Raw genomic sequence first — 26,290 nt, forward strand, 5'->3', positions numbered from 1 at the left:
TGACCATAGCCAGCTATTCACAAGGAAAATCATTAATGGTTACATACCAACTTGGAAAGAGGTCCCCAATGATCTGTGCTTGGCCCCGTAATAATAAATATCTATTATTTATTAGTGACTCGGACAAGACACAGACAGCATAATTTAAAGATGACACAAAACTAGGACAATAAACATCAGAGTTGGAATCCAAAATGACTTTGACAAGCTAAAATGTTAGGCAAAATCTAGTAAGATGAAATACAACAGAAATAAATATAACGTTTTATACTTGGATTCAAAAAATCTATTTCACAAATATAAAGTAGGGAGGTACTGCTAACTAAATAGTGGTTTATCTTGAAGTTGCTAAGGCAACTGAACTGTGCACTGTTTATTTTGGCTGTCATATTACTATCTTAAAGGTAGTATGAGGTAGTAGCTAGAGATCCAGACGCAGAGTCCAGATGACCTGGGTTCAAGTTTTGCCTCAGACACATACCAGCTGTCACTTATGTAGCAAGTCATTTAACCTCTCAGAGCTCTAGGTAGCTCCCTAAGACTATAAGTTTCTGAGAAGGTATAGCCCTGTGTTGGTAGAGGGAGTTTTTTTTTTTTCCATTGGGAACTCACTATAATAATGACATCACATGTCCAATTTAAAAAACAAAAAAGGCTAGAAGCAGAGTGTACAATATTAGGGAGGTAATGACCCAATCGTATGCTATATTCATCAGACAACCTCAAGTTTCATGTAGAGTTTTAAGAGTAACATTTTGGAAAGCCCAATGAAAAGCTGCAATAGAGAGGCAGAGATGTAAAGAAATGGATGTAAATGTAAAGAAATTGAAACATATAAGCTAGAAGAAGAATACAAGTAAAGGATGTGATCAAGGAAGTGTCAGACAAAAAAATAAAATGGACTATGAGTTAAGACAAGTGGAGAGCCAAAGTACTCCACTGGTATGACATCAGAGAATGTGAGAGGAAGACACAGTGGGTGGATCTACTCCACTTCTCCCAGGAAACTTTTCAGAAGCATGAACAAGTCATACAGAATGAGCAGGCAATCTATATCACTGGAGAGAACTCCAGAATTGCTATCATAGATCCATTATAGAAAAGCTGGAACAAATCCAAAGAAGGGGGAACCAGGATGCTGAAGAGCCTCAGGATGAGCCCAACTGAGGATTGGTTGAAGAACTGTGGATATTAAACTTGGAGATTTGAAGCAGGGGGAACCAGTAAACAGACAAAACAGGAACACAGATTATAACTATCTCTGCACATCTGAAGGACATTCACAAACGAAAGATTAGATTTTCTTCTTCCATCAGAGGAAAGAACATGGAGCAACACATGCAAAAAAGTGATTTTAGGTTTAATATAAGGAAAATGTCCTAAATAAAAAAAAAGAAATGGATTGTTTCAGAAGACAGTTAAGTTCCTTCTTAAAGAAGTCCTTAAGCAAAGGTCAGAAGGCTCAATGACCAGTCCTTGGATATGCTGTAAAAATGATTCTTGTTCATTTGTGGGTGAGATTAGATGGACTCTGAGCTCCCTCTCAACTCTTTAGATTCTGTGAACTACATTCCAGGATAAAAGGGGACAAACCTCAAACACCTCCCATGTTCAACTGAGGTACTCTAACTTCTTGCTCTGGCCATGTCCCCTTTGAATTATTCCAATATCCAGAAATTTTCTATGTAATGACTATATCCTATGTTACTTTAAAATACCTAGGTTCAGGCACTTGTACCTTGAAGAGACAAATCACTAAAAAGGATCGTATTTCTTACCCTTCAGTCAACATAATGTTCTTAGTTACAGAGAATATGTGGCAGCTGGGTGGTGCAGTGAATTAGCCTTGGAGCCAGGAAGATCTGAGTTTAAATGCAGCCTCAAGACAGTAGGTGTGTGACCCTGGGCAAGTCACTTAACTGCTATTTGCCTTGTTCCTTATCTGAAGAATGACAAACCACTCAGGATGGACAAAAAGTCCACAGGGTCATATAGACTCAGACATGACTGAATAACTGAACAACTACCACCACTCAGTACCTCATTAATTTCTCCCTGCCCCTTTCCCCTTACTCATGTGTACTTACCAGTCTGTCAGTCCCATGTTCAGCCTTCACCTCAGTATTAAAAGGAAGGGATGAGTCAACTGCTGTGTGCTCTGCAGACGATGCCTCACCAAGAACTATCAACCCCTGCACGAGAGAAGTTGAGAAAAAGAGAAGGAAGGAGAGAGGGAGACAGAAATAGGGAGGGAGGGAGGGAGAAAAGGAAAGGGGGAGATGGGGGGAAGGGGAGAGAGAGAACACAGACAGGTCAGTACTATAGTTACAGATTTTTACTTAACAGTTAATCTCAAAGGGAATGATTCTACTTAAGAATTTTTCTTTATGCTTCACTCTAGAAACTCATCATACCCACAGAAGCTTTTTTTGTACACACAAACCACTTAAACAAGAAGTCTACTAGCAATCTTGTTCAATTGTTAAGGTCCTACATCTAGATCCAGTCTCTCTAGATTTCAGTCTCTACATGGAAAGGCAGCTCTCTTGCCCTCTGTAATTATCACACCACAGTCCTAAGGTCAAATGTACTCTTTCATATGAAAGACCCTGCAATTTAGTATTGGATTATTATATTACACTCCCTTTTTTTTTTTTTTTTAAATCTGAGTAGACAAGTCCTGTGATCTTTTGGTTAATGGGTGATGTAGGTAATTACCAAAGAGGCTCCAGAGTCACATATTTTTTAGTACTACAGGTACAGATGGTCATCTTGGCCAACTGTTATTTGAACAACAAAAGTATTTGGTTGAAACAGAACTAGAATGATCTCTGCAACATGTATACAAACCAACAATACCACAATTAAAAAAAGATGCTTTAAGTTTTCCAAACTAATGTTTACCTCTAAGCACAAAGGACAAAAGCAAAGCACTCAATCCAGATTGATAGCTTATATCTTCCAGTAGACAGAGTTCATGAAAAAAAATTGAAGAGAAAAAAAAAACAAAACATCACACAGCTCCTCTACATGGCCAACAAGTCGATTTTGGCAGAAAAAGTAGAGGTGAGTTTAGGAGACACAAAACTTCCTAACAATTTAAACAAAGATAGTTTTACCAGGGCCTCATGAACAAGATGTGATTATCTTATCAGGGTTCTAATATACAAAGTTTTGTTTAATTTATCCCAATAGCAACTGAGATGTACATCACAGACTAAATTGCTCCACCTCCTTTCACAACTCCAAGGGCCTTCAAACTATGTCCCCAATGACCACAATTTATTTTCAAACTTGTGAATTGATTCAATATTTTTAAGGTTTTGGGACTCCCTCCTAAGGTCAAACATAAAATTGGAAAGCAGAGAACATCAAGAAACAGTGGAGAAACTTACTTCCTAGATGGGTCCAACTTAATGAAATGCAAGAGCAGGGACAGTTCAGAGCAGAGGAGATGGCTGGAAGAATCAAAGAGAGATTACAAATCATGGCATAGTGGAAAAAAAAAAAAAACACTGGACTGGGAGTCAAGAAATCTGGATTCTAGCCTTGTCTATGCCACTAACTAGTTATATATATATAAATATATATATGATCTCAGACCACTTAAGTCTCTGGGTTTTATTTTCTCATTTGTTAAATGAGGAGAAAGGTTAGATGATCTCTAAAATTCCTTACAGTCTTATGAAATACTTCAGATTGGAGATGAGATGAAAGGATGAAGAAAAAAAAAAAGAAAATGTAAGAATATTTAGAAAAACAAAAAAGTTACAACCTTGCTCCTGAGAGGTAGTGCAGTTATCCACCTTGGGATACCACTATGTACAACGGCCATTCAGAAAACTGAGTTTAGAACAAAAGCAAAAAACCAAGAACAAGGCCAGGAACATTCACTCCATAGTCCAAAACTGACTTTCTTCTGGTTATGGGGCCTGATTCTCAAAAATGATCTCATCAAAGACAGGGCTGAGATAGACAAAAAAATTTTCCATTTGCATATAAAATCATGTACAAGTAAAAGTCATCATTTTCCAGAGTAACAGGAATTATCCAAGAATTTATGTTAAGTCACCTTCCCTAAAAACACTGCTATCATATTTCTCTCTTGCTCAAGAACCTAGAACAGTTCCCCATTGCCTATTAATTTGAGTCCAAATTTCTCACCTCACTATTTGAGCCTCTTTCCCCACAAATAATTTGGCTATACTTTATTTACCCAATTATATTAACAACTATTTCCCCAAAGTATTCTCAGTTATAGTCAAGAAAGTCTCTTAACTACTTTTTATATATGCCGTGCTAATCCCATTATCTTTATTCCTTTAGACCTTTGCATCTACTCACATCCAAAATCATTTTCTATCAACCTATCCAAACTTTACACATTCTTTAGAGCCTTTTTTGAAATCCTATCTCTTTTATGAAGTGCCTCCAAGACAACCTAACCCACACTGCTTACTTCCTGTCCCCCATATATATTGTGGTACTTGATCCAGTGATGTTCTGTGTATTTTCTACCTTACTTGCTGTATGTGGTTAAATCTTATGTCTTCAACAAGACTAGAAACTTTTACCTATATTATATACAACCATTCTAGTAGTCTCTACTATTTATATCTTTAGTTGACATTTAAATTATCAGATGCCTTATAACCTGACTTCCAAAGCCTTCCTGGGGAAGGTAGAATCATCCCACATTCACTCCTTAATGTCTTAAAACAAGAAAATGCTCAAACAATATTGGTTAATATAACTGCAGTTTTCTTCCTACCTGGCTGAGTGTTCCCTTCTCAGTATCTTTGGCTGAATCTTCACCTAGTTCATATAACCATGGTTGTCTCCCAGGGCTATCCTGGGCCTTGTTCTCTTCTCCCTCTACATTATTTCACTTGGTGAGCTCACCAGCTCCCAAGGATTCAGTTACCTCCATGCAGATTTACCTATCCAGTCTAATCTCATATCTTCAGTTGTCTGTTAGACAAATAAACCTGAATGCCCAGTAGACATCTTAAACTCAACATGTCCCAAAGTGAACTCTATCTCCCCCTGCAATTCCTCCCCTCCTTTTCTAACCTTTACATTACCATCAAGGGCAACATCCCTTCCAGTCACCCAAGGCTCACAATCTCTAAGTGTCATCCTCTAATCCTCACTTTCATCCCCTATATTCATTCAGTTGCCAAGTCCTGTCAATTCTACCTTCATAATATCTCTTCTATACCCCCCCCCCCCCGACATAGCCACCCGTCTACTACAAGCCCTTATCACCTCACACTGGGACTACTGCAACAGCCTTCTAATTGGTCTCTATGCCTCATGTCTCTCCCTATTCCTCGCTACCCAAGTGATCTTCCCAAAGCACAAGTACTACCATGTTACCTCACTATTAATAAACTCCAGTGGTTCCCTATCAGCCACAGGATCAAGTATAAAATTTGCTGGTTTTTAAGCCTCTACAACTTGACCTCTATCTTTCCAGTCTTCTTATACTCACTTACGCAGTTCCTCATACAAGATAAGCCATCCCCTTATTCCAAGCTTTCTATCAGCCGTCACTCATGTCTGAAATTCTCTCCCTCATCTCCTAGCCTCAGAAGCCTTTCCCAATACCCCTCAAATGACAGTGCTTTCCCTTTATCACCAATTTATCCTATATAACTTGTTTACATCTTGTTCTGCCCCCCACCCCCCCATTAGAATGTAAGCTCCTTTGAGAAAAGGGTATGGTTTTTACCATTCTTTGTATCCCCATAGCTCAGCAGTGCCTGGTACATAGTAAGCACTTAATAAATGCTTGTTGACTGATATAATAACCCTGCACCCAGCTCTACTATCAGTTCTCTGAAGTAATAAGTGTTTAAAAAATGCTTGCTCACTTGACTTGATAATGCCAACTATTCCATTGTTGAAGCACCTACAAACTATGAAGCATCTTGTAGCTGAGGTGTTAATAATATCAAGCAGAAGCCAAAATACTTTTTAAATGGAGCCATCTGTCAAGCCTATTTCCCAAAGGAGTTTCAAGTGAAGGAAAATGAAGAGGGAAAGGAAGCAGGGAAGAGTCACTTTCTTTCAATGGCTGGGTATTGAAGATTACAAAAACAAAAACAAAAGATAGTAAGTCAGTTCAAACACTTCAATGTTACCAAAACATTACCCCCCCCGAGAAAAATGATAAAAATATAAGAACTGAAATAATTAAAAATCATCTAGTCCAATGTCTGAGGAAACTAAGTCCAAGCTAGTTAGTGGCAGAACAAGGTCCAGAACTCAGGTCTGGACTTCTACTCCAGTCCTCTTCCCACTACCACAATGATTTTAGGAAATGCATCGAAGTGCATAAAATTCAAAGAAATGTTAACACTTGTTCACAATGAACTGTCAGCCAACTTTTTGCCCTAAATTAAGTTTAGCACTACACAGTCTAGAGCCTAACATAAAAAATAATAATATATCAAATAAGAAAAAACAAGTCTAATAAATTATTACTTGACAATTTCCTCTACGCACATTTTTATGGCAAAAGAATTTAGTGACCTGTGGATGTGAAGGTCACAAGAGGGCAAGACCATTTAATAAAGTTCTAATGTAGAACTATAACTACAACTCCCCAACCCTCCCCACCCCCCACCCCCTAAGCAGCCTTGGATTAATGGTACATTCCATGATATTCCAAAACTGTCAGTGTGAAAGGGCTAGAAGAACAAAAATAAAAGGACTAGTGGAAACATATGAATGGTAAGATTTAGATTTCCTCTGTTCCATGCACCACTACCCCAAGTTATTATAGAGCTACCAGCCCTAAGAGGGATCCAGAAATCTGCTTTACTTCATTAATTTACTTCAGTAAAATCTCAAAAGACCAAAATCCAAAGGATAAAGTAACCAACGAAATCAAAACAATAAATTCAGTCCTTGAAGGAAAAGGGCACCGGAACATGAAACTTTATGAAAAAGAAAACAAAAATAAAATCACTTCTAATTTTTTTTAGTCCAAGAGAAAACATTGCCACTAATATATGCCAGAAGCTCCTGTGAAAGGTACCTTTTCACACACCAAGAATAACCCCAGGTGGAATGGTTCAAAGTAAGGCACGTAGTCAGGGCAAATTTCTTTCTCAGGGAAAACAGGAATGGTCTGCATCCTTTTTTTCCCCTCACTAACGCTACAGGTTTCAAGGAAAGATAGCACATAATACCAAAAAAGATCTGCCTAAATAGCATTTCAAAAAGTTTAAGGGCGGTGGGAGAGTGAATAGAATAAATTTTAAAATCTCATTTGAAGATTAATATATAAAAGGAGAGGACCGAATTAGAAAGCATCTAAAGGTCTCGTTTAAGTCTCGATGTAAAATACTTATTACTAAAGAGTACTTCAACTTACTAACTTCTAATAAATTAATGAAATTCATAGTCAGCGATACAGAAATGACAATTACTTTTGGCTTTCTTTCTCAGAGGAAAAGAAGTATCACACAATTCCACACTCTTCAAAATTTCCTCTGCTGTACCCTGAGATCAACAATGACAAACTGTATCAGTTATGAAACAGTTCTCAAGGACCTGGCATACCACAAATGAGTTTAATTAGGAATGGAAGGTCACATGCTTTATTCTAGCTCCTACAGTGCAAAGGCAACTGTTTTGTATGCTTTGTGGTCCCAACTCTGCTTGCCCTTTTGTTACAACTAACCTGATTACTCCTTGCTGCCCACAGATACTTTTCTATCCTTAGTCACTCACAGTTAATTTCAGGGTTTAGTTGGCTAAATGGAGGAGGGATGGAGAACCAAAAGGTACACCTATTTTTTACTGACAGCTGCTTATCTGGGTAGAAGTACTCTTATTTAATGAAAAGGGAGGAGACAACAGTACTGGACTGGTTCTCATAAATGCCTTCGAACTTCAGTGTCTTTTTTTTTTCCCCAGTTTAACATGGTTCATAGAAATGACAGGGGGTAGGAAGAGGGAAGAGATAAGAAAACTGAAATTTACTTCCACCAAAGCATGGAAATGTTTCTTAAAAACACCAACTGAACCTGCCCATGGTAACCTTTATTAAAACTTCAGTTTTATAGTTCTCATGTGCAGCCAATTTGTTCCTCAAAGATAAAATTACAATCAGTGGAGAAAAGGGGGTAATCTCAAGGACTTTGAAAACCTAAACTTATTCAAATGAAAGGCAGTGAAAACAATGGAATACATGCATGCATGCATGCATACACACCATTTTTAAGTGCTGCAGCTAGTTCAGCATAAATTACTGTTGGAACAAGCAACAGCACTAGAATCAACCACTATACTTAGATTTAGCTAGTGAAAGGAAAAGTCCAAATATAAACCACTTCATAAAGAAGCCAACTCCTGCCTAATTTATTGGCAGATTATGAAATAGGAAAATCTGCCCTCTAGATATCTGAAAAAATATCCATTGTGTATGAAATTCAGTAATTAACGATTGCCACTCTAAAATTTTAGTCACATCTGAACCAGAAGCACAGCAAATGGTGACACAATAAATACCTTTCTGAAAAAGTCTCTCATTTGGAGAAAAGATGATCGAAGTATAAAAACAAAACTAAGTTGAGCAATTGTTAACATATTTTTAGTGGCAGTAATAGTCCCAGTTACTGCCTTCTTGCTGGCACTCCACTACAGAAGAGCTTAGACATACACAAAACCAGAATTAACAACATTGCCAAAAGCAATTCCAGAATAACCAGTCCTTGATGTCTTTCTAGAGATTGCCAGGATGAATGGACCTAAAATAAAAAATTTCCTAAATCATTTCCTCACAAGAAGCAGCAAAGGTGAAAATTGAGGTGCAAAGAAACGAAATAAATTTGGAAATTATTCATCTAGCCAAATAGTAATGAAATCAGAAATGAAACTGGAGTTGTTTTTGCCAATCTGTGGGGTATTTTTGGAGACTGACAAGCCACCTAACCAAACAAAAAAAGAAAAAGGAAACATTGAACACCATTGTAACGGCTTCCTACCATGAAGAGAATCTTTACTTCACAAATCGGGAAATTACCATTTGATTACTGATCATTAACACTCAAAATAAGACACTCAGATTGTGATGTGAGTCATGGGGGAAAGGAAATCGGAAGGATACTATGGGGCATATTTCATCTGCTTGTGTTTTCGGGGTAAGCATAAATGTATTCCGCATGATGAATCTAATTGATTGGTAATGGATTAAATGAAGTACTTAGGGATAAACTTCTATAATCCAAGTCTTATTTTTGGAAGTGAAAGCTCACATGATCATAACAAGAGGCCACAGTATTTTAGCTATAAACCATTTTGAACTGAATTATGTATATATGGGTATATATCTTTACCCCATTACCCATAATCTTCAGTAAAAGCTACACAAGTCATAGGTGCTAGGCTGCTTAAATTTTTGCCCTAACTAGGGGAAAAATCAAATATAGATTGCTTCCAATTAAATTTAGTCAATGATTTCACAATACCTTTTTCATGATTTGGCAATTCTCTAGACTTTTGAATAGAATAATAGAGAATGTGATCAAAAATAGGACTAGGAATGCTATTGTCTTTTACATAAAACACTAGGCTTAAATTTAACAGAGACTGCTGATTAAAATTAATGTTAATGACTAAACAAGATGGTAAAGAAGCAAGAGACCCCAAAGACATAGCAACCATAAACAGATGTTAATCATGGAAATCAAAAACACTATACTAACCTCTCTCTCTCTCTCTCTCTCTCTCTCACACACACACACACACACACACACACACACACACTCCTATGCTTATTTCTCAGTAACTCAAACTCAAGCTGAATATAAAACACTACAAACATGGAAGACTACAGGTAATCTCACTATGTAGCGCAATTCACAATCATGCCTTATTTCCTAAGAGAAAGGGCGGTTGATGCACCTCACACACGGCAAACTTTTTACAACTGTAGGTAATACTATAAAGCAACATCATTCTAACCATAAGTAAATATTACATTTATTTTTAAAATCCTATCTGCCTATCCCTTCTATAAAACTAAATTCATAAAAATCCACACTCTAATTACTAATGGGCTTAAATTTATTTTTGCCAAGATGGTCTTATAAGCACATTCAGATTAAATATAGAACAGAGAATAATGAATATGATACTAAAGGAAGCAAGAGAGCACTTCCAGCAATAAAATAAGATTATATTAAGGTAGAGTAATGAAGATCCAAATATCTTACATAGGTTTCCTTTCCATGTAATGAGACAAAGTAACAATACATAATATTTGACTTATTTGAGGGTAATCATTGATTTAAATTATGCGGCCTCTTTGCATAATTGTGCTCCCTCTGTCAGCCTAGATGAACAAAATGTTCCAAACACACGTCCAAATTAACGTCTAAACCAACAGTGTTTGTGCAATATACTGAGCAATACACTAACCAAATTAAGCAGTTCTATCAGAACATCATGTTAACCCGTCTTCTTGATATAGTTAATAGCCATTTAAAAGTCAAAAAGAAATGGACTTAAAAGGGAGGGAAAACACCAGACACATTTATCCCCTACCTTATTAGCTCGGATCTGTTTGTAAATATCTGTTTGTTGCCGAATTCGATATTCCAAATCAGAGACATGAGCCTGAAGCCAGTTCCAGCGGCTGACAATAGCTGCTCGGTCTGCTGCCCATCTCCATTCTGACCGGTGTCGCCTAAAAAGTAGAAAACAAACAAGTTCAGCAACAGCAGTAGCCATTTGAATCAAACCACTTAAATCCCAAAAGCTCATTCACAAACTGGCTTCTGAGCCAAGAAAAGCCTAGGACTTAAAAAAAAAAAAATTACATGAGGAACAGCTGAATCCTTTGACAAATGTTTTCCAAAGGTGCAGGAGCTTGTCCCAGCCCTTTCTGCCGGACTTACTTGTGCTGATCCTAAATGAATTTCACTTCCTAAAGAATTGCTATGTTATCCCTCTCACCTCATATTTTGTCTGAAAAACTGTTCTAATTCAGGGGTGAATGAATGTACACGTTTCATTTCTTCGTGGCCATGACATATACACTATTTTTTTAAAAAAAAGCAATTTCAATAGAATTCATCTGTTTACATATTTACATTTTTGTTGACCATTAAAATACTTTTTTTGTTATAAACTTAAGCATTCAAAAATTTTGCTTCAACATGTCCAAATGCACTGAAGAAATGCAGAACTTCACTAAAAGAAAGAACGTTAACTGTGTCTCCCCTCTAGACAAATAACTCTGCACATGGTGACTAAAAATTGCCAAGCAGGAAGTTATTTAAAATGAATTAATATTGATTATTCAGTCATTTTTGAGCTCCTGTCTTACAAAAAACATTTTTGAACTGGTTACATGGTAAATAAAAAGGGAAGAAATAAAAAGGGAGGAACAGCCCTCTTTATTTCCTTACTCTTGGGCAGCTGGTCTACGTCCAGGAGCTAGATTATCCCTGTATTAGAAAACTAATAGGAGTCTAAGTTGGTTCGGAGATTGAAACTTAAGCACCTCATACTGAGTTCAACATTGTCTTCCCTCATCCTTTGTCAACTTCTTCATTTCTTTGAAATGAAAAAACATTCATCATGAAGTACTGTAGATTCAAATTTCCAAATCTCCTGGGTTTACACCTTCATTTTAATTTCCACAATTACTACTACACATAAGCATTTATCTCATGACATGAATACCACAACAATTTAAATTCTAATCAACCTTTCTAATTTTGTCATGAATACACACAACTTCTCCAGAATGGGCTTTATTAAAGATGTTCTAATCCAATCCTCTGAATTTACAAAAGTGAAAACTTAGGCACAAAAAGGAGTCTCTAACCACTTTTATGGCCTTAGGCAACAGAGCCAGGAAGCAAACACAGGTTCCTAACTCCAAATCCAGTGCTCCTTCCACTATACCCCAATTTTCTTAAATATTATTTTCCCTATCTCTCCCTTTCCCCAAATCTATTTAAACTTCAATTTTGCCTATACTTTCAAATCCACATATCTTACACCACTTTGACCTCACCCCCAAATCCCAATATAAATAAAACCCTTTTAAGATAAACTCTTTCCTTTTACTCCTTTCCCCCATACATCTTTTCCTCTCCACCCCAACTCCTGCCTTTATACTAAAGGACGTCAGTGTACAAACTGATTCTCCTCAAATACCTAAACACTCAGTTCCTCAACCTACTAATCCTCCCATGAGTTACTCCTCCACTCCACATCAGCCATACACAAAAATGGTCATGCCCTTGATTTTGCCATAACCCACAAATGCACTCCTTCCATGTAGAATTCTGAAATCCCCTTATCCAACCATAACCTATTAGCTTTTCACCTCTCCCTCTGCCTTGCCTTACAATACCCTGCCCTTCTCCTCCACACCGTGACCTCCAATCCTTTGACCCCTCAATTCTTCTCCCCATGTTGACTCCTTGGTGAACCAATTCAACTCTACATTGTCCTCCTCTTGAATCCCAAGCCTCCTCATCATATCACCAACTATACTCAGCCAAGTCTCACTCCCACTATTCATTGACTATGCTCCCACATATGCACTGATGAACAAATGGAGAAAATCACAACCATTTTCTGACTGAGTCTACTACAAATTTATGTTATATAACCTCAAGTGGGTCCTTACTGCTGCTAGGCTATCCTATCATTTCATTATCCCATTCTCCACAGCAGCTCTTCCAAACTTTTTTGTCCCTCCTCAAACCTGCCATGGCTTCCCCTTCCCCCACTCTCTGTCAAATATCTTGCCTCATATTTTACAGAAAAAAAATTGAGGCTATTTATCATGATATCTCTCTTCTCCCATCACTCAAGTACCTTATGCCACAATCTTTTCCTTCACCTCGTCTCACATGATAAAGTGACCTTACTCCTTACCAAGGCCTACTTCTCTACTTGTTCAAGTGCTGTCTCAAACAGATTGCCCCCTTTGTCATGCCCACTTCTTCACTATTTTCAAACTCTCTCTTTCTATTGGCTCATTTCCTACTGCCTACAATCTCCCTCTTCCTGGGGGTGGTGGGTAGCTGGGTGGGAGAAAAACCCTCACTTGATCGAAGGATCAATCCCCAATCAAAGATCGTCCCTGCTAAGTATTATCTTCTATCTCTTCTGCTCTTTGGAGCTAAAATGTTGCCTCCATTTTCTCTCTTCTCACTCTCTTCTTAAACTGTTAAAATTTGACTTCTGATCATATTATTCCACCAAAATGGCTCTCTCCAAAGTTACTAATGATCTCTTCTTGGTTGCCAAATTCAGTGGCTTTTTTTCCAATCCTCATTCTCCTTGACCTCTCTGTGGCCTTTGACATAGTTGATCACTCTCTCTCCCCTCTTTTCTCTAGGTTTTCTGGACATCATTTCTCCTTGTTTTTCTCTTACCTATCTCTTCTTTTCTGTCTCCTTTGCTGGATCCTCCTCCAGATCACAACCTCTAAGTGTCCTCCAGGGTTCTGTCCTGGGCCCTTTTCTCTTCTCCCTCTATACCAGAGGTTCCCAAACTTATTTTGGCCTATGGCTCCCTTTAAAAAAAATTACTCAGTGTTCCCTGGAAATCTACTTTCTTTAACCCTTCAATGGTTTTTTTTTCAAATATGCATCATTTCAAAAATTATAGTTTCTTTAAATGACACATCTTAAATTTAAACACTTATTGTAAATTTGTGGGTTTTTTTCCTCCACTGAAATTCTGCTGGTGCAATATTGCATCATGTAACCATACAGTATCGTATTGGTTTTTTCCCCCCAGGCAATTGGGGTTAAGTGACTTGTCCAGGGTCACACAGCTAGTAAGTGTCAAGTGCTTGGTCTGAGGTCACATTTGAACTCAGGTCCTCCTGACTTCAGGGCTGGTGCTCTATCCACTGCACCATCTAGCTGCCCCACAGTATTGTATTGTAAACAAGTCATTACACGTACATATTCCTGCCGAGGCATGCTGGACTTCTGGACAATATGCAACACGCTCACCAACCAACACCTGCTTGTTAAGACCTATTGGCAGACTTGCCACTGATCAGTTATAACTTGCATTTTGTGTGTTTATTTGGAAAATAATGTAATCACTACATCTTTAACTCTGTAACACAACAGATGAAACATGTACAAACAGTTTTTCAAAATATTCTTCTCTTTTTTCCTTATGCTTTCATAGCCCCCTTATTTTTATTCAATGTCCCCAACTGCACCCAGTGCCACTACTGCCCCCCCCCCACATCGTTTCATCACTCCCCAGGAGGCAGTATCACACACTTTGGGAACCTCTGCATTCTATTTCACTGGGTGATCTCATTAGCTCCCATGGATTTAATTATTATCCCTAGGGTGATGATTCTCAAATCTACCTATCCTGCCCCAATCTCTCTACTGACCTCCAATCTTGCATTACCAACTGCCTTTCAGACATCTCAAACTATATGTATAGTGGACATCTTAAACTCAATATGTGCAAAACATAACTCTTTCCCCCCAAACCCTCCCTCTTACCTTCCCCATTACTGTAAAAGGTAACATTATCCTCCCAGTCTCTCAGGCTCACAACCTAGGAGCCATCCTGGATTCATCACTATCTCTTCAACCCCATATCCAAGCTGTGGCCAAGGCCTGTCAATTCCATTTTTGCAACGTCTCTTGAATATGTCCTCTTCTCTCCTTTGACACTGCCACCAGTCTATCTGAGACCGTATTACCTCACACATGGGACTACTGTAATAGCCTGTTGGGGGATATGCATGCCTCAAGTCTCTCCTCACTCCAATCCACTGTCTTCCCATTGTCTCCAGAAGCAAATACAAAATGTTCTGTTTGCCATTCAAAGCCCTTCATAATCTAACCCCATTCCTATCTTTCCAGTCTTTTTATACCTTACTCCCTACTACATATTCTTAGATTCAGAGACACTGGCCTCCTGTTCCAACAACAAGACACTCCATCTCTCAGCTCCAGGCATTTTCTCTGACTGTCCCCCATGCCTAGCTCCAACTACTGACATCCCTGGCTTCTCCCCCACTTCCTGCTTCCTTTTAAGAAATAACTAAAATCCCACCACCTACAGGAAACCTTCACTAGGCCTCCTCTTAATTCTACTATTTTCCCTCCTTTAATGACTTCCAATTTATCCTGTATATAGCCTGCTTTGTATATACTTGTTTACATGTTGTCTCCCCCATTAGACTGTAAAATCCTTAGGAGCAAAGTCTTTTGCCTCTTTTTCTAACCTCACTACTTAGTACAGTGCCTGGCACACGGTAGGCACTTAACAATGTGTTTATAGACTGATTAAAGTAAAATATGACTATTGCAGGTATGAGGAATTTCAATTAGCCAGATATCTTCTGAAGCTCTATGCCAAAAATCAAAGCAGTCAATCATTTCCTACATTTGTCTTGAGGATGACATCTTTCAAAAAGTGAGGACATTTTTAAAAAGGTAAATTTTATTCTGGATGTGATTCTCACACTAATAAGGAGAAACTGAGAGGGAAAGCTGTTCCATTCTAACTTCGTTTCTGTTTCCTCTATAAAGGAAAATAAACATTGCTGAAGATAGAACTAAGATGAGTAAGGAGATAGGAGAGCACCCCTCATTGCCCTTGATTAGTTCAAGTTAGATGAACTAAAACCAAGTGTACAGACAGAATTTCAAATGCGTGTAATAAGCCACTGTGGGGACCTCTGAAAGACTTTGAAGGCTGAGAACCAAAGGACTAGAGATAATAAAACGTGGATTCCTGGCAAAATTACAGAATGTACTATTAAAAGGATAGCTAGAAGAGTTAGAAAATGAACTGGTGATCACAAAAGACCAATATGACTTCAAGAGTAATAGGTAATGTCTGCCTAACCTAATTTCTTTTTGAGTAAGTTACTAAACTTGTAGATGAGGTGAAATGCTATACAGTCACTTAGACAACACTAATTTTAGCACAACATTTTACAAAGTTTCTTATGCAATTCTTATGGACAAGTTGGAGAAATGAGTGCTAGATAACAGTATAATTAAAAGTATTTAGCTGTTGAATGACCAAACCCAAGAACAGTCATTAATAACTGCGTGGTTGAAGGTTCAGTGAACCTGTGTTTGGTCTGCCTATGCAGTTGAACATTTTTATCAATGACAAAGGCATAGATATCATTTTGGTCAAATGTGAAGATGACACAAAACTGTGAATGCAACATCTAACACCATAAAAATTTTTAAAGTGTATTAGGCCAAATGAACCCAAAATTCAGGTTTACAAGTACAGAATCATTTAACAAGGGATTTCAGTGTCATCTAGTCCAACCTATCCCTGAAAAGGAATTCTCACTATAAAATAGACTCCAGCATATGGTCTGACACTAAGCACATCCAGCGTCTGCTTGAAAATCCCCAATGAGTACTCCTAACCCATTCAACCTTAGTCAGCTCTAATTTGATAGGAAAGTTTTATTTCTGACACCAAGCCTAAATATTAAATATGGCTCTCTGCAGAGTCTAGCCACTGCTCCTGGTCCTACACTGTACAGCCAGACAGAACATATCTAACACCTCTCACTTTGTTGTACAAGCAAATGTTCAGGTATCGGATTGTAATGAAAAGATTCGCTCACAGACCATCTAATATTTAATACAAGGAAGTCTGTTTAACATGTAAAGAATATTCGTCAAGAATACATACAGCATTAATTTGCTTGGGCCCAGCTCCCCTGTATCCCTATTTTCTATGACGGCACAGCTAAGGAGAAGTTAAGCATCAGCTATGGACACCTTGTATGCCGGGCTTTTTTACTCAGGTAAATAGAAAGTTACCATAACAGTTCAAATTTTAGTGCCCTAAGATTAATTAAGTCTCTGAGAAGGTTTCATTACTTTGTAAGGAAAAAACAGCATGGCCCACATGAAAAAGATCTTAGCTGATTTTGCTCCTACCGCATCCCAGAAGTACTTGAAAATAACTATCATGGCCAAATCTAACCCTGCCCCTACCCTCAAATTCTGCTTTTCTCTCCAGACCAAACATAACAAATTCTTTTAACCGTTCCTTATTTATGACTAAGTTCTATTTTATCAGTGCTCCCAGAACTGAACACAATACTCCAGATGTGGTCTGACCAAAGTAGAGAAATACTCTGACCTCTTTAGCCCTAAAAGCAATGATTCTCTTTGCTGGCTTTGACACCGCACTGCTGACTCACTGAATTGCAATCCACTAAAACACCCTACATACCTTTCAGAATAATGGTTGCTAGCCCAGTCTCTCCATCCTAGCAAAATTGGTTATTTTGAACTCAGATATAAAACTGTAATTTGCCCCTGTTAAATTCTGTCTGATCAGCTTCATCTTAATGTCAAGATCTTTGAGACCCTAGTGAGTCCATTCTTCTAGGGTGTTAACCATTGCTCCAAGTTCTGTTGTCATCTGCAAATCTGATGAGCGTACCATTTAACTATGCCTTTATCCAACTCACTGATAAAAGTGGAGACTTCCTGACAAACAGAAGCAGTAACTAAATCCATCTACAGCTAGGTCCCAATTTATGGCCACACAAATTCAAATTAATACGATTTGAAGTTAAAATTGTATAAAATAGGGTCACTGATTTCAGCTCCATGGAAATATGCAGTGCAAATTTAAATAATGTGACCTCAGAGGTAATGATTATTCGCACCAATTGGACCTAGCTATAATTAATTCCAAATCCATCTTATTATATCATCATGTAGTCTATCTCTTTTCATCTTTTCCACAAGAATAGAGACGATTTATCAAATTCCAACAGTGACTTAAGGGACTGCTAACATTCCATTAGTATTTATTAAGTGCCTGCTACGTGCCACCACTGTATCTGGTGATTGGGATAGAAAGAAAAGAGTCGAACACTCCTTGACCTGAAGGAGCTTACATTTTCTCTCAGGGACAACATCTAGTCCTGGTAAGGCAAAATATTTTGACTTGTGATGCAGAGAGCAATGGCTCTGGAGTCAGACAATCTGGAATCAAATCTCATCTTTGAGAGCCTAAGTTTCCTTAACTGTGTAATGAAAGATTTAGAGTAAATGTTTTCTGAGTAGCTTGTGTATCTTCTACCCAAATCTATGACCCTATGTTTTGGCCTTACCTATCCTTCCTTCCTATCAACTCTGTGGTATCTTCTTCCCAACATCAAGGATGCATGTCAGATTATACCCAGTTTTTTACCCCTTCTCTATCACAAATTAGGAGGGATTAGTCACTTCCCTTCAAAGATTTTTCATTCCCACCCTAGCAATCCTCCCAACTCTGAAATCCTGTGATTCCATGGCTTCAATTTTAAATCAGTATATTTTCCCTGCTTCTTTCAAAGCCAAAAATGCAGTTTTTGGGTGACAGGGGATCTGTTGGATATGATACTAAAATGTTTCCCTCTTTCATTTTCTATAATGAAAAATAAAATATTTCATGACAGAAAGATCCAAAGTTGGAAAGCCTTCAACTTGCTTGAAATGTTAAAAGAACTGCCAACATTTTGCTGAGGCTATTCCTTTTGTATCGGATTAAGCAGTAGAGCCACACAACTTTCCTAGCATCAGTAGAAAGGGGCCTATTAAAACAGCTACTCAGAATCAAGTCTCTTGACAATACTTTTGGAGACTGGCTAACAAACTAATTACTTGGAGGGCAGCACCAAGGGATTTCACGTAGTCCTGAATTCCCAAACAGGTTGTGTTCTACAATGTTATTTGGGAACTTGGGACACACAATTCTATAGCTGCAACATTCAACATGCTGGTTAGGTTACTAGGTTGTCCCTATAAAAACTTATTTAACCCATAATGTTGCTGAAGTATCATACACTAACAATGAAAAAAATACTTTATACTATTGCAATACTTGCATTGGATTTTGAAGAAAATATTTAGAATGCTGTAGCTGAAGGAAAAGTAGGCTAGTTACAGGAAGATGAAGTATATGAAGACAACTAAGGATAGCTGGAAATGAACCTTTAGGTATTTCCTAAGGCTTCTTAAAAAGCTCAAAACTGAGTCTTTATTATGTCAAAACTGACTTAAGGTCATGTAGTCAAACCCATACATGAAAATGAACCCACTTTAAAAACCATCTCTGGGGGCAGCGGACAGAGCACCAGCCTTGCTATCAGGAGAACCCAAGTTCAAATCCGACCTCAAACCAAACACTTGACACTTACTAGCTGTGTGACCCTGGGCAAGTCACTTAACCCCAACTGCCTAAAAAACAAACAAAATAAAAACCATTTCTGACAGTGGGGGAGGGAAGAGTGTAGCCAACTTGATTAAATCTGACCATCAATAATGAGCTCCTACCATATGTCAGGCACTGAGAATACCACTCAAGGAATTTAGCCAAATTCCTTTCCTCATACTGAAGGACAACACATATACTGAAGTTTCCTCACATACCCTATTTCCCAAATCCTCCATCCTCTCAACTACCATGAGCTATTCCTTTTTAATCCATTTAAGACAGAAAACTAATCATGCCCTAGATCTTGCTGTCATCCACAAATGTTCTAATTCCATGTTCCTGAACTCTGAAATTCCTTTACCTGAAAATAGTCTTTTATTATTCTTTCATTTCCCATGCCTTTGTTGCTGTTGTTGTCCAGTGGTCTCTTCATGACCCCATAGACCATAGCACACCCAGGCCCTTCTATCTTCCACTATTTCCTGACGTCTGTCCAAGTTCATTTTTGTTGTTTTCATGATATTATCCATCCATCTCATCCTTCTGCTGTGCCTTTTTTCCTTTTGCCTTCAATGTTTACCAGTATCAGGGATTTTCCCGATAACTCTTGTCTTTTCATTATGTGGCCAAAATATTTAAGCTTCAGCTTCAGTATTTGACCTTCCAGTGAATAGTCTGAATTAATTTCTTTAAATATTGACTGATTTGACCTCTTTGCTATCCAAGGAACTCTCAAACTTTCCTTAACAGTCCAATTCTCACAGCCACACAATGCTACTAGAAAAACCACAGCAATGACTATATGGACCTTTGTCAGCAAGGTGCTATCACTGCTTGGCATGCTGTCCAGATATGCTTTAGGATTGTTAATCCCTCACCTATATTCTATCCCCAACTGGATTATTTTTCAAGCCATCACCCCTTCACTGTCTACATTTTCCTCCTTTCTCAATCTCAATCTGATGGTCAACTAGCTCAACTCTAAGCTACCCTACTTTGGAACTTGTCATCCTTGTCAAAATATTTTGGAAATACCCTGTTTCCCAGAGCTAAGGCCCAGCAAGCACGCTGTGCCCTGAGCTTGGCATAACTGATAATCCTTTGCACTCTGGATGATCTCAGCCTCTGGCAAAGTGTATTACACCAGGGGTTCACTCCCCCATTTCCCAGGGACCTGAGAGGCAATATCCATCAGGTCTTTGACATGCTCACAATCCCTGTTCCTTGTACTGTCTCCTGTTCCCATCACAGAACTATGGTTCTGTAGCCCACTGAGTAATCACAACCCCCAAGACTTAGGACAATACTGTTCCCATAGGACCCATGAGAACAGTAACTCAAGACCTAAAAATGATTATGTCACAATCCAGCCAACTTCCATTGCCTGTACCCAACACATTAAGCCTTCCTTGCATGCAAGTCATTTTCCTCACTCTGAAATAAATTATACTGTTGCTTTGTGTCTTGACACACCTACTTCGACCCTGCCCCTGCTCTGTTAGGCTCTGGCCATTCCCAGGTTAGAGACCAGTCCAGGACTGCACTCAAAATTCTGTTGACACTCCCTTGTACTATAGTCAATCAGGCCTGGTCAAACCCTAACTCCTTTTTTTACCCTTCTCTCTTTCCCTCTTCCATCAAACTATTCAATTTTGAACAGTACACTATTTCCCCTTTTTTTCTCTCCCTCCAACCTCTTTTATTAGTAGTTTTCATTTGTCCCATTCAAAATGTTTTCAAAAAAATATACCCCATTCAAAAATGTTTGCCTTGGCTTTTTCCTCATTACTTCTCTTTTCTTCCAATTTTCATTTTCTGATTCTCATTCCCAATCTTGTCCCTTCTTTATTCTGTGAGCATCCTTCATGGGGTTAAAACTTTTGAAGTACAAGATTTGAGCTCCCTCTTTTATCCAATATGTTACTGCCCTCTCCATGACCTTGCTGCATTCATTTTTTCCCCCTTTATATACCTAACTCTTTGAAATATCTATTCCTGAGGGAAGCATTGTCAGATGAGAGCAGCCTTGCTTATTAGGAGTTACTCTGTGCCCCAAATCTTATAGCTAAATCCTGAACTACAAAGTTTTTTTTCCCATGCTTTAGTTTAGTTTACATTCCTAAAACCAGAGCATTCCTTCTCTGGCTCTCAGGGATTGACTGACCCTAGGAATTCCAATCCTTTCTCACAGGACAAATTAAGTGCTCTCAAAGGTATAACTCTCTGAGAAGGCAACCTCCCAATGTGCAGTCTTTTCCCTGACCAAACCCATCATAAAATCTATCTCTCATCAAAGGCTATCTCCTCCCATAAGGGCAGTGGCTCTTTCTTATGGGGCGAGATCAACCCCCTTCCTTTACAATCCCCTGTTCTCCAAGTTCCTTCACTCTATCATCTCTACTCCCATCTTTCACAATGCCATCTTCTTGCAGAAAGAAAATTAAAAACCCACATGTACAAAAATACCTATAGCAGCTCTTCCTGTGGTGGCAAAGACTTGGAAATGGAGGGGATACCCATCAACTGGGGAATAGCTGAGCAAGTTGTGGTATATGAGTGTTATTGTGCTATAGGAAATGGTGAGCAGGTAAACTTCAGAAAAACCTGGAAAGACTTGTATGGACTGATGCTGAGTGAAGTGAGTAGAAGCAGGAGAGTGCTGTACTTACAGTAACAGTCACATTGTACGATGACTAACATTGATAGAATTAGCTCCTCTCAGTAATGCAAGGTTCTAAGACATCTCCAAAAGTCTCATGATGGAAAATGCTATCCACACCCAGGGAAAGAACTATGGAATTTGAATGCAGATCGAAGCACATTATTTGCTCTTTTTTTCCTTCTGTTTTGTTTTGTTTCCTCTTTCTTGTGATTCCTCCCATTGGTTCTAATTCTTCTTTACAACATGACTAATGTGAAAATTTGTTTAATAGGCATGTATATGTAGAGCCTATATCAAATTGCATGCCGTCTTGGAGAAGAAGGGGGAGAAAATTTAAAATTCAAAAGTTTATGGAAGTGATTGTTGAAAACTAAAAATAAATTAGTTAAAAAAAATTTTTTTTTTTTTAAATCATCCTTTCACTGTTGGACTTAAAAGGGCAGCATCACTGTCTTCCAGCTCCTCTCTCCATTTGAAAAAAAGTTTTTGATATTATTAACTTAGAGCAAACACCAACCATAATAATTTACAAAGACAATGAACAGGAAAAAAAGATTATATATAAAGGCACACATCTTTTACATACAGTTTAGTCTTTTAAGTATGTAAATTCAACATGTTAGTTTAAAAGCTAAAATGCTTGTCTCTGTCCCCTTCCCAACTTTGCTCTATGTCCTATCCACTGAAAAAAATGCTTTAATTATCTTTTCCTATCTTCCTCTAATACAACCAACCTTCTCTGCTTTCCCTGTTAAAGGGATTCACCTAGTATGGGAGGTGGGGGAGGAGAAGATGTCCAGAGAGTAGTCCATGGTGCCTCTTGTCTCTCCTTAATCTTTAATTTTTCCACAATTTTTAGTCTGGCATCTAGGTGGTTCAGTACCTGAAGTCAGAAAGACTTACATTTTTATCTTGACTTGCTAACTTACAAACAGTGTTACCTTAAGTAAGGCACTTAATCACCTTCTATAAAATGAGGATAAAGATAATAAATCTGCCTCCTAGAGTAGTTGTGAGGATAAAATGAGATAATATTTCTAAATCACTTTAAGGCAAAACTTTATATAAATGCTAGCTATTATTATTAACCTCTTAGGTCCATTTTATCCTTTTACAGTTCCTTATTCTTTACTCTTTAACTTGATCTTTTTTTTTTTCCTTTTCATATTGTGGTAGAAGATCTTTTAAATAGCCCACACTGCTTTTTCTTAAAGAACCGATTTGTCTGTGGTACTAGGATCTGAATCACTGGTAAGGCTATCTTGGTCAACTTCAGTTTCCTGCATTGGAGGCTTGATGGAATTCTCAATGTCATGAAGGTCAACATACCTCTCCCTGATAGGGCACTCAGGGCACTAAACATTTATGGAAGCTGAGAGGAGTCTCATCTACTTCAACCAATACTGTAACCCTTACTGATCTATTCTAGATTGAGTAAACTTTTGTTAAAATATTATATGGCCCAGAAATGTATCACTGCACTCCAATTCAGAGGCTGAACTACTTATTATAATGGCCTAAAACATTTGGCATTAGTCACCAAGATTAGACCAGAATAACCTCATGATTGATTTCATGTTTTAAGTGGGAATTCTAATAAGTCTGAGGAACCCTATAAGCTCTAGTCCCCAGAACCAGGCTAGGTGGAACAGTGGATAGAGCACCAAGCCTACCTAGAGTCAGGAAGACTTATCTTTTTAAATTCAAATCTGGCTTCAGGCACTTAGTAGTTGTGTGATCCTGAACAAGTCATGTAACTATTTGCCTCAGTTTCCTCATCGGTAAAATGAGCTGGAGAAGGAAATGGCAAACCACTCCAGTTTCTTTGCAAAGAAAACCCCATATGAGGCCGAAAAGAGTCAGACACAACTAAACAAATGTAGAACAAAAACAAATCATTTATATACTCACCACTGTGCAAATAGTATATTGTTTTGTCCTCACAACAACTTTGCAAGATAAGAGGCAATACTGTCCTCATTTTACAGTTGAGAAAACTCTGGCAAAAAGAGGTTAAATGATTTGTCCAAGTTCACACAGTAAATGTGTGAAGTGGGATTTGAACTCAGGTCCAGACCTCTATCCACAGCATCACCAGCTGCCTTTTGAACAGCTAGTTCAAGATCCTGAAGAGGCAGAGTTGGAGACATGAGACTAGAGGTAAGGAGAGGGGTTAGCACCAAGATGGTAATTGAATCCATGGGAGCTGATCACAAAGTGATGTCATCTAGCACTAAGTGATAATATAAACTGAGAAACAGGCCAAGAACATACTCTTGGGGGACATGAACTAGTGAGAATGAACTAGATGAAGAGGAAACTGAGAACAGAGAGGGGGACAAGCAGGAGAGTAGTGTCAAAAGAACCAAAAGGAAAGGAGATGGTGACTGACAGTGTCAAAGGCTACAGAAAAGTCAAGAAAAATGAGTATTGAAAAAAGGTCAGTTAAAATTTAGCAATTACTATATCATTGGTAACTTTGAGGAGAGCAGTTTCAGTTGAACGATGAGGTAGGAGAAGCCACACTGTAAAGAGTTTTTTAGAGAGTAAGAGGAGAGGAAGTAGAAGCACTGATAAGAGACTTTTTCTGAAGGCGTTTAGCCACAAAAAAGCTAGCAGGGATAGACAAATCAAGTGAAGGTTATTTTAAGGATACAGGAGACATGGGAATATCTGTAGATAGTACAGAACCAGCCAGTAGACAGAAAGATTTAAGATTTACAGAATATCAATGGCAGAGGGGGCAATCTGCTTGAAAAGATGGGAAGGAATGTGATTATCAACTAAATTGAGATTTATATATAACCTTTGACTTATAGATGTTAACTGTAAGTTGAAGCTAAGTCCAAAGTAATTCAAGAAAAATAGGGATAGGAGCACAGCTTTAACCCTAGTACTCTCTCTCATTTAATCATCTAATGAATTTTGAGCTTGTAAACTTATGGAAATGCAGATTATTCTCTTCCTTAATATACAATATTAAATATGATCATATTTCTTTTTAACACTGGCAGAAAGATCTGCATAGATGATTCCACTTGCAACTTAATTTTCTCTTGATTAAATAAAAGTAGTGATTTAAGCCACATAAAGCAACTTAGATTTTGAGTTAAATCATTATCTTAATCAAAACAATTATCATCTCAAAGAGTAAAATTCAGTTTAGCTAATTCTGCCTCCACCTCTACTCCAAGACTCTAAGGATTACTATGTTTTGAGATAAGAGGATAAAACTGTGAGGTCAGTTGCTGTCTTCAATATCCCACCTATTTTAGTTTCAGGTATATCATCCTAGAGACAGCTCATATAAAAGGGCAAAAATACTCACTAGTTAGACAGCAGCAGTGTCTCTTAAGAGGTTGTTATTGTTGTAGAAATGATTTTTTGAGAAGTAAATGTATTAAAGCTGGGTTTCGCTTGCTAATCTTTAACTTCAGAACAGCAATCTACAAAGCTTTGACCACTGACATATCTCTCCTCCTTTCCCATTTTTGTTTTTACATAATAATTTCTGTACATACTCTTTCTACCAGACTTTGAAACAAAGATAACAACGAGGAGTGGGAAGACAAGTTTGGCAAAAATCAAACAACATAAGCAATATTTCATAGACATAGTCTCTGACTAGCTTTCAGAGAATCCATGAACTTGAATGAGAAGGCTTCTACAGGTTTCACCAGGCTGCCAAAAAGGTCCATGACCCAGCCCCCCAAAAATTTAAGAATCCCTGCAAGCAGCTAGAGAGATGAGGAAAGGCTTCACATAGGAAGCTAGGGACTCAAAGAGGTGGACAGTGCATACTCCTCATGGAGAACAAGTAATACACAGGCACAGAGATGGGAAATAGAACCTCCTAAGTGAGAGAGAATAAGTTCAGTGTGCCTCACCATATCCTACCCTGCTCAATAAATATAAACACCTCTTTTTAATATTTAAAGCTTTTCTCTAGTGCCTCTAAGCTACTTTCCAGCCACAACTCTCCCTCACATATTCTTAACGTTAAAGCAAACTGATCTTGCTATTCTTTTCAACAGTGATGTCCAACTCAAATAGAAATGGATCCACATACTGCCTTAGAAAATTACAAATTAACATTACCTATGGTATACTGTATTTTTATTTATGTTGTTAAACATTTCCCAATTACATTTTAATGTGGTTCAGTCCACAGGATGCAAGTCTGGTTCCTCAGCTTGACAACACTCCAGCCTCTTTCATGCCTCTTCACAAGCTATCCCTCATGCCCAAAAATGTGCCTCAACAGAACTACTAGTTTCCTTTAAAGCCTAACCCAAGCACCATCGTCTACACAAACTATTACTGATCTCCTCCCAGGTGTTACTGTCCCATTACCTTCTGTTTATTTTGTATATATTCTATTTATATTTATCTCCTTCCTCACTCTCAATA

General features: G+C 38.1%; 1 protein-coding gene across 4 annotated transcripts in view; it reads right to left on the minus strand.

Annotated features, from left to right (window-relative positions):
- KANSL1 (KAT8 regulatory NSL complex subunit 1) overlaps positions 1–26,290 on the minus strand; it is a 206,868-nt gene that overhangs the window by 41,278 nt on the left and 139,300 nt on the right. For all 4 annotated transcript variants that reach the window (XM_027872742.1, XM_027872743.1, XM_027872741.1 and 1 more), the window contains exons 4-5: positions 10,561–10,702; positions 2,088–2,192 (exon numbers count right to left, since the gene is read on the minus strand). In XM_027872742.1, coding sequence (XP_027728543.1) covers positions 2,088–2,192; positions 10,561–10,702 — 247 coding nt within the window. The remainder of the gene's footprint in view (positions 1–2,087; positions 2,193–10,560; positions 10,703–26,290) is intronic.

This window comes from Vombatus ursinus, unplaced genomic scaffold (genome assembly GCF_900497805.2).
Source record: "Vombatus ursinus unplaced genomic scaffold, bare-nosed wombat genome assembly UNPS02014801.1, whole genome shotgun sequence".
Lineage (NCBI taxonomy): Eukaryota > Metazoa > Chordata > Mammalia > Diprotodontia > Vombatidae > Vombatus > Vombatus ursinus.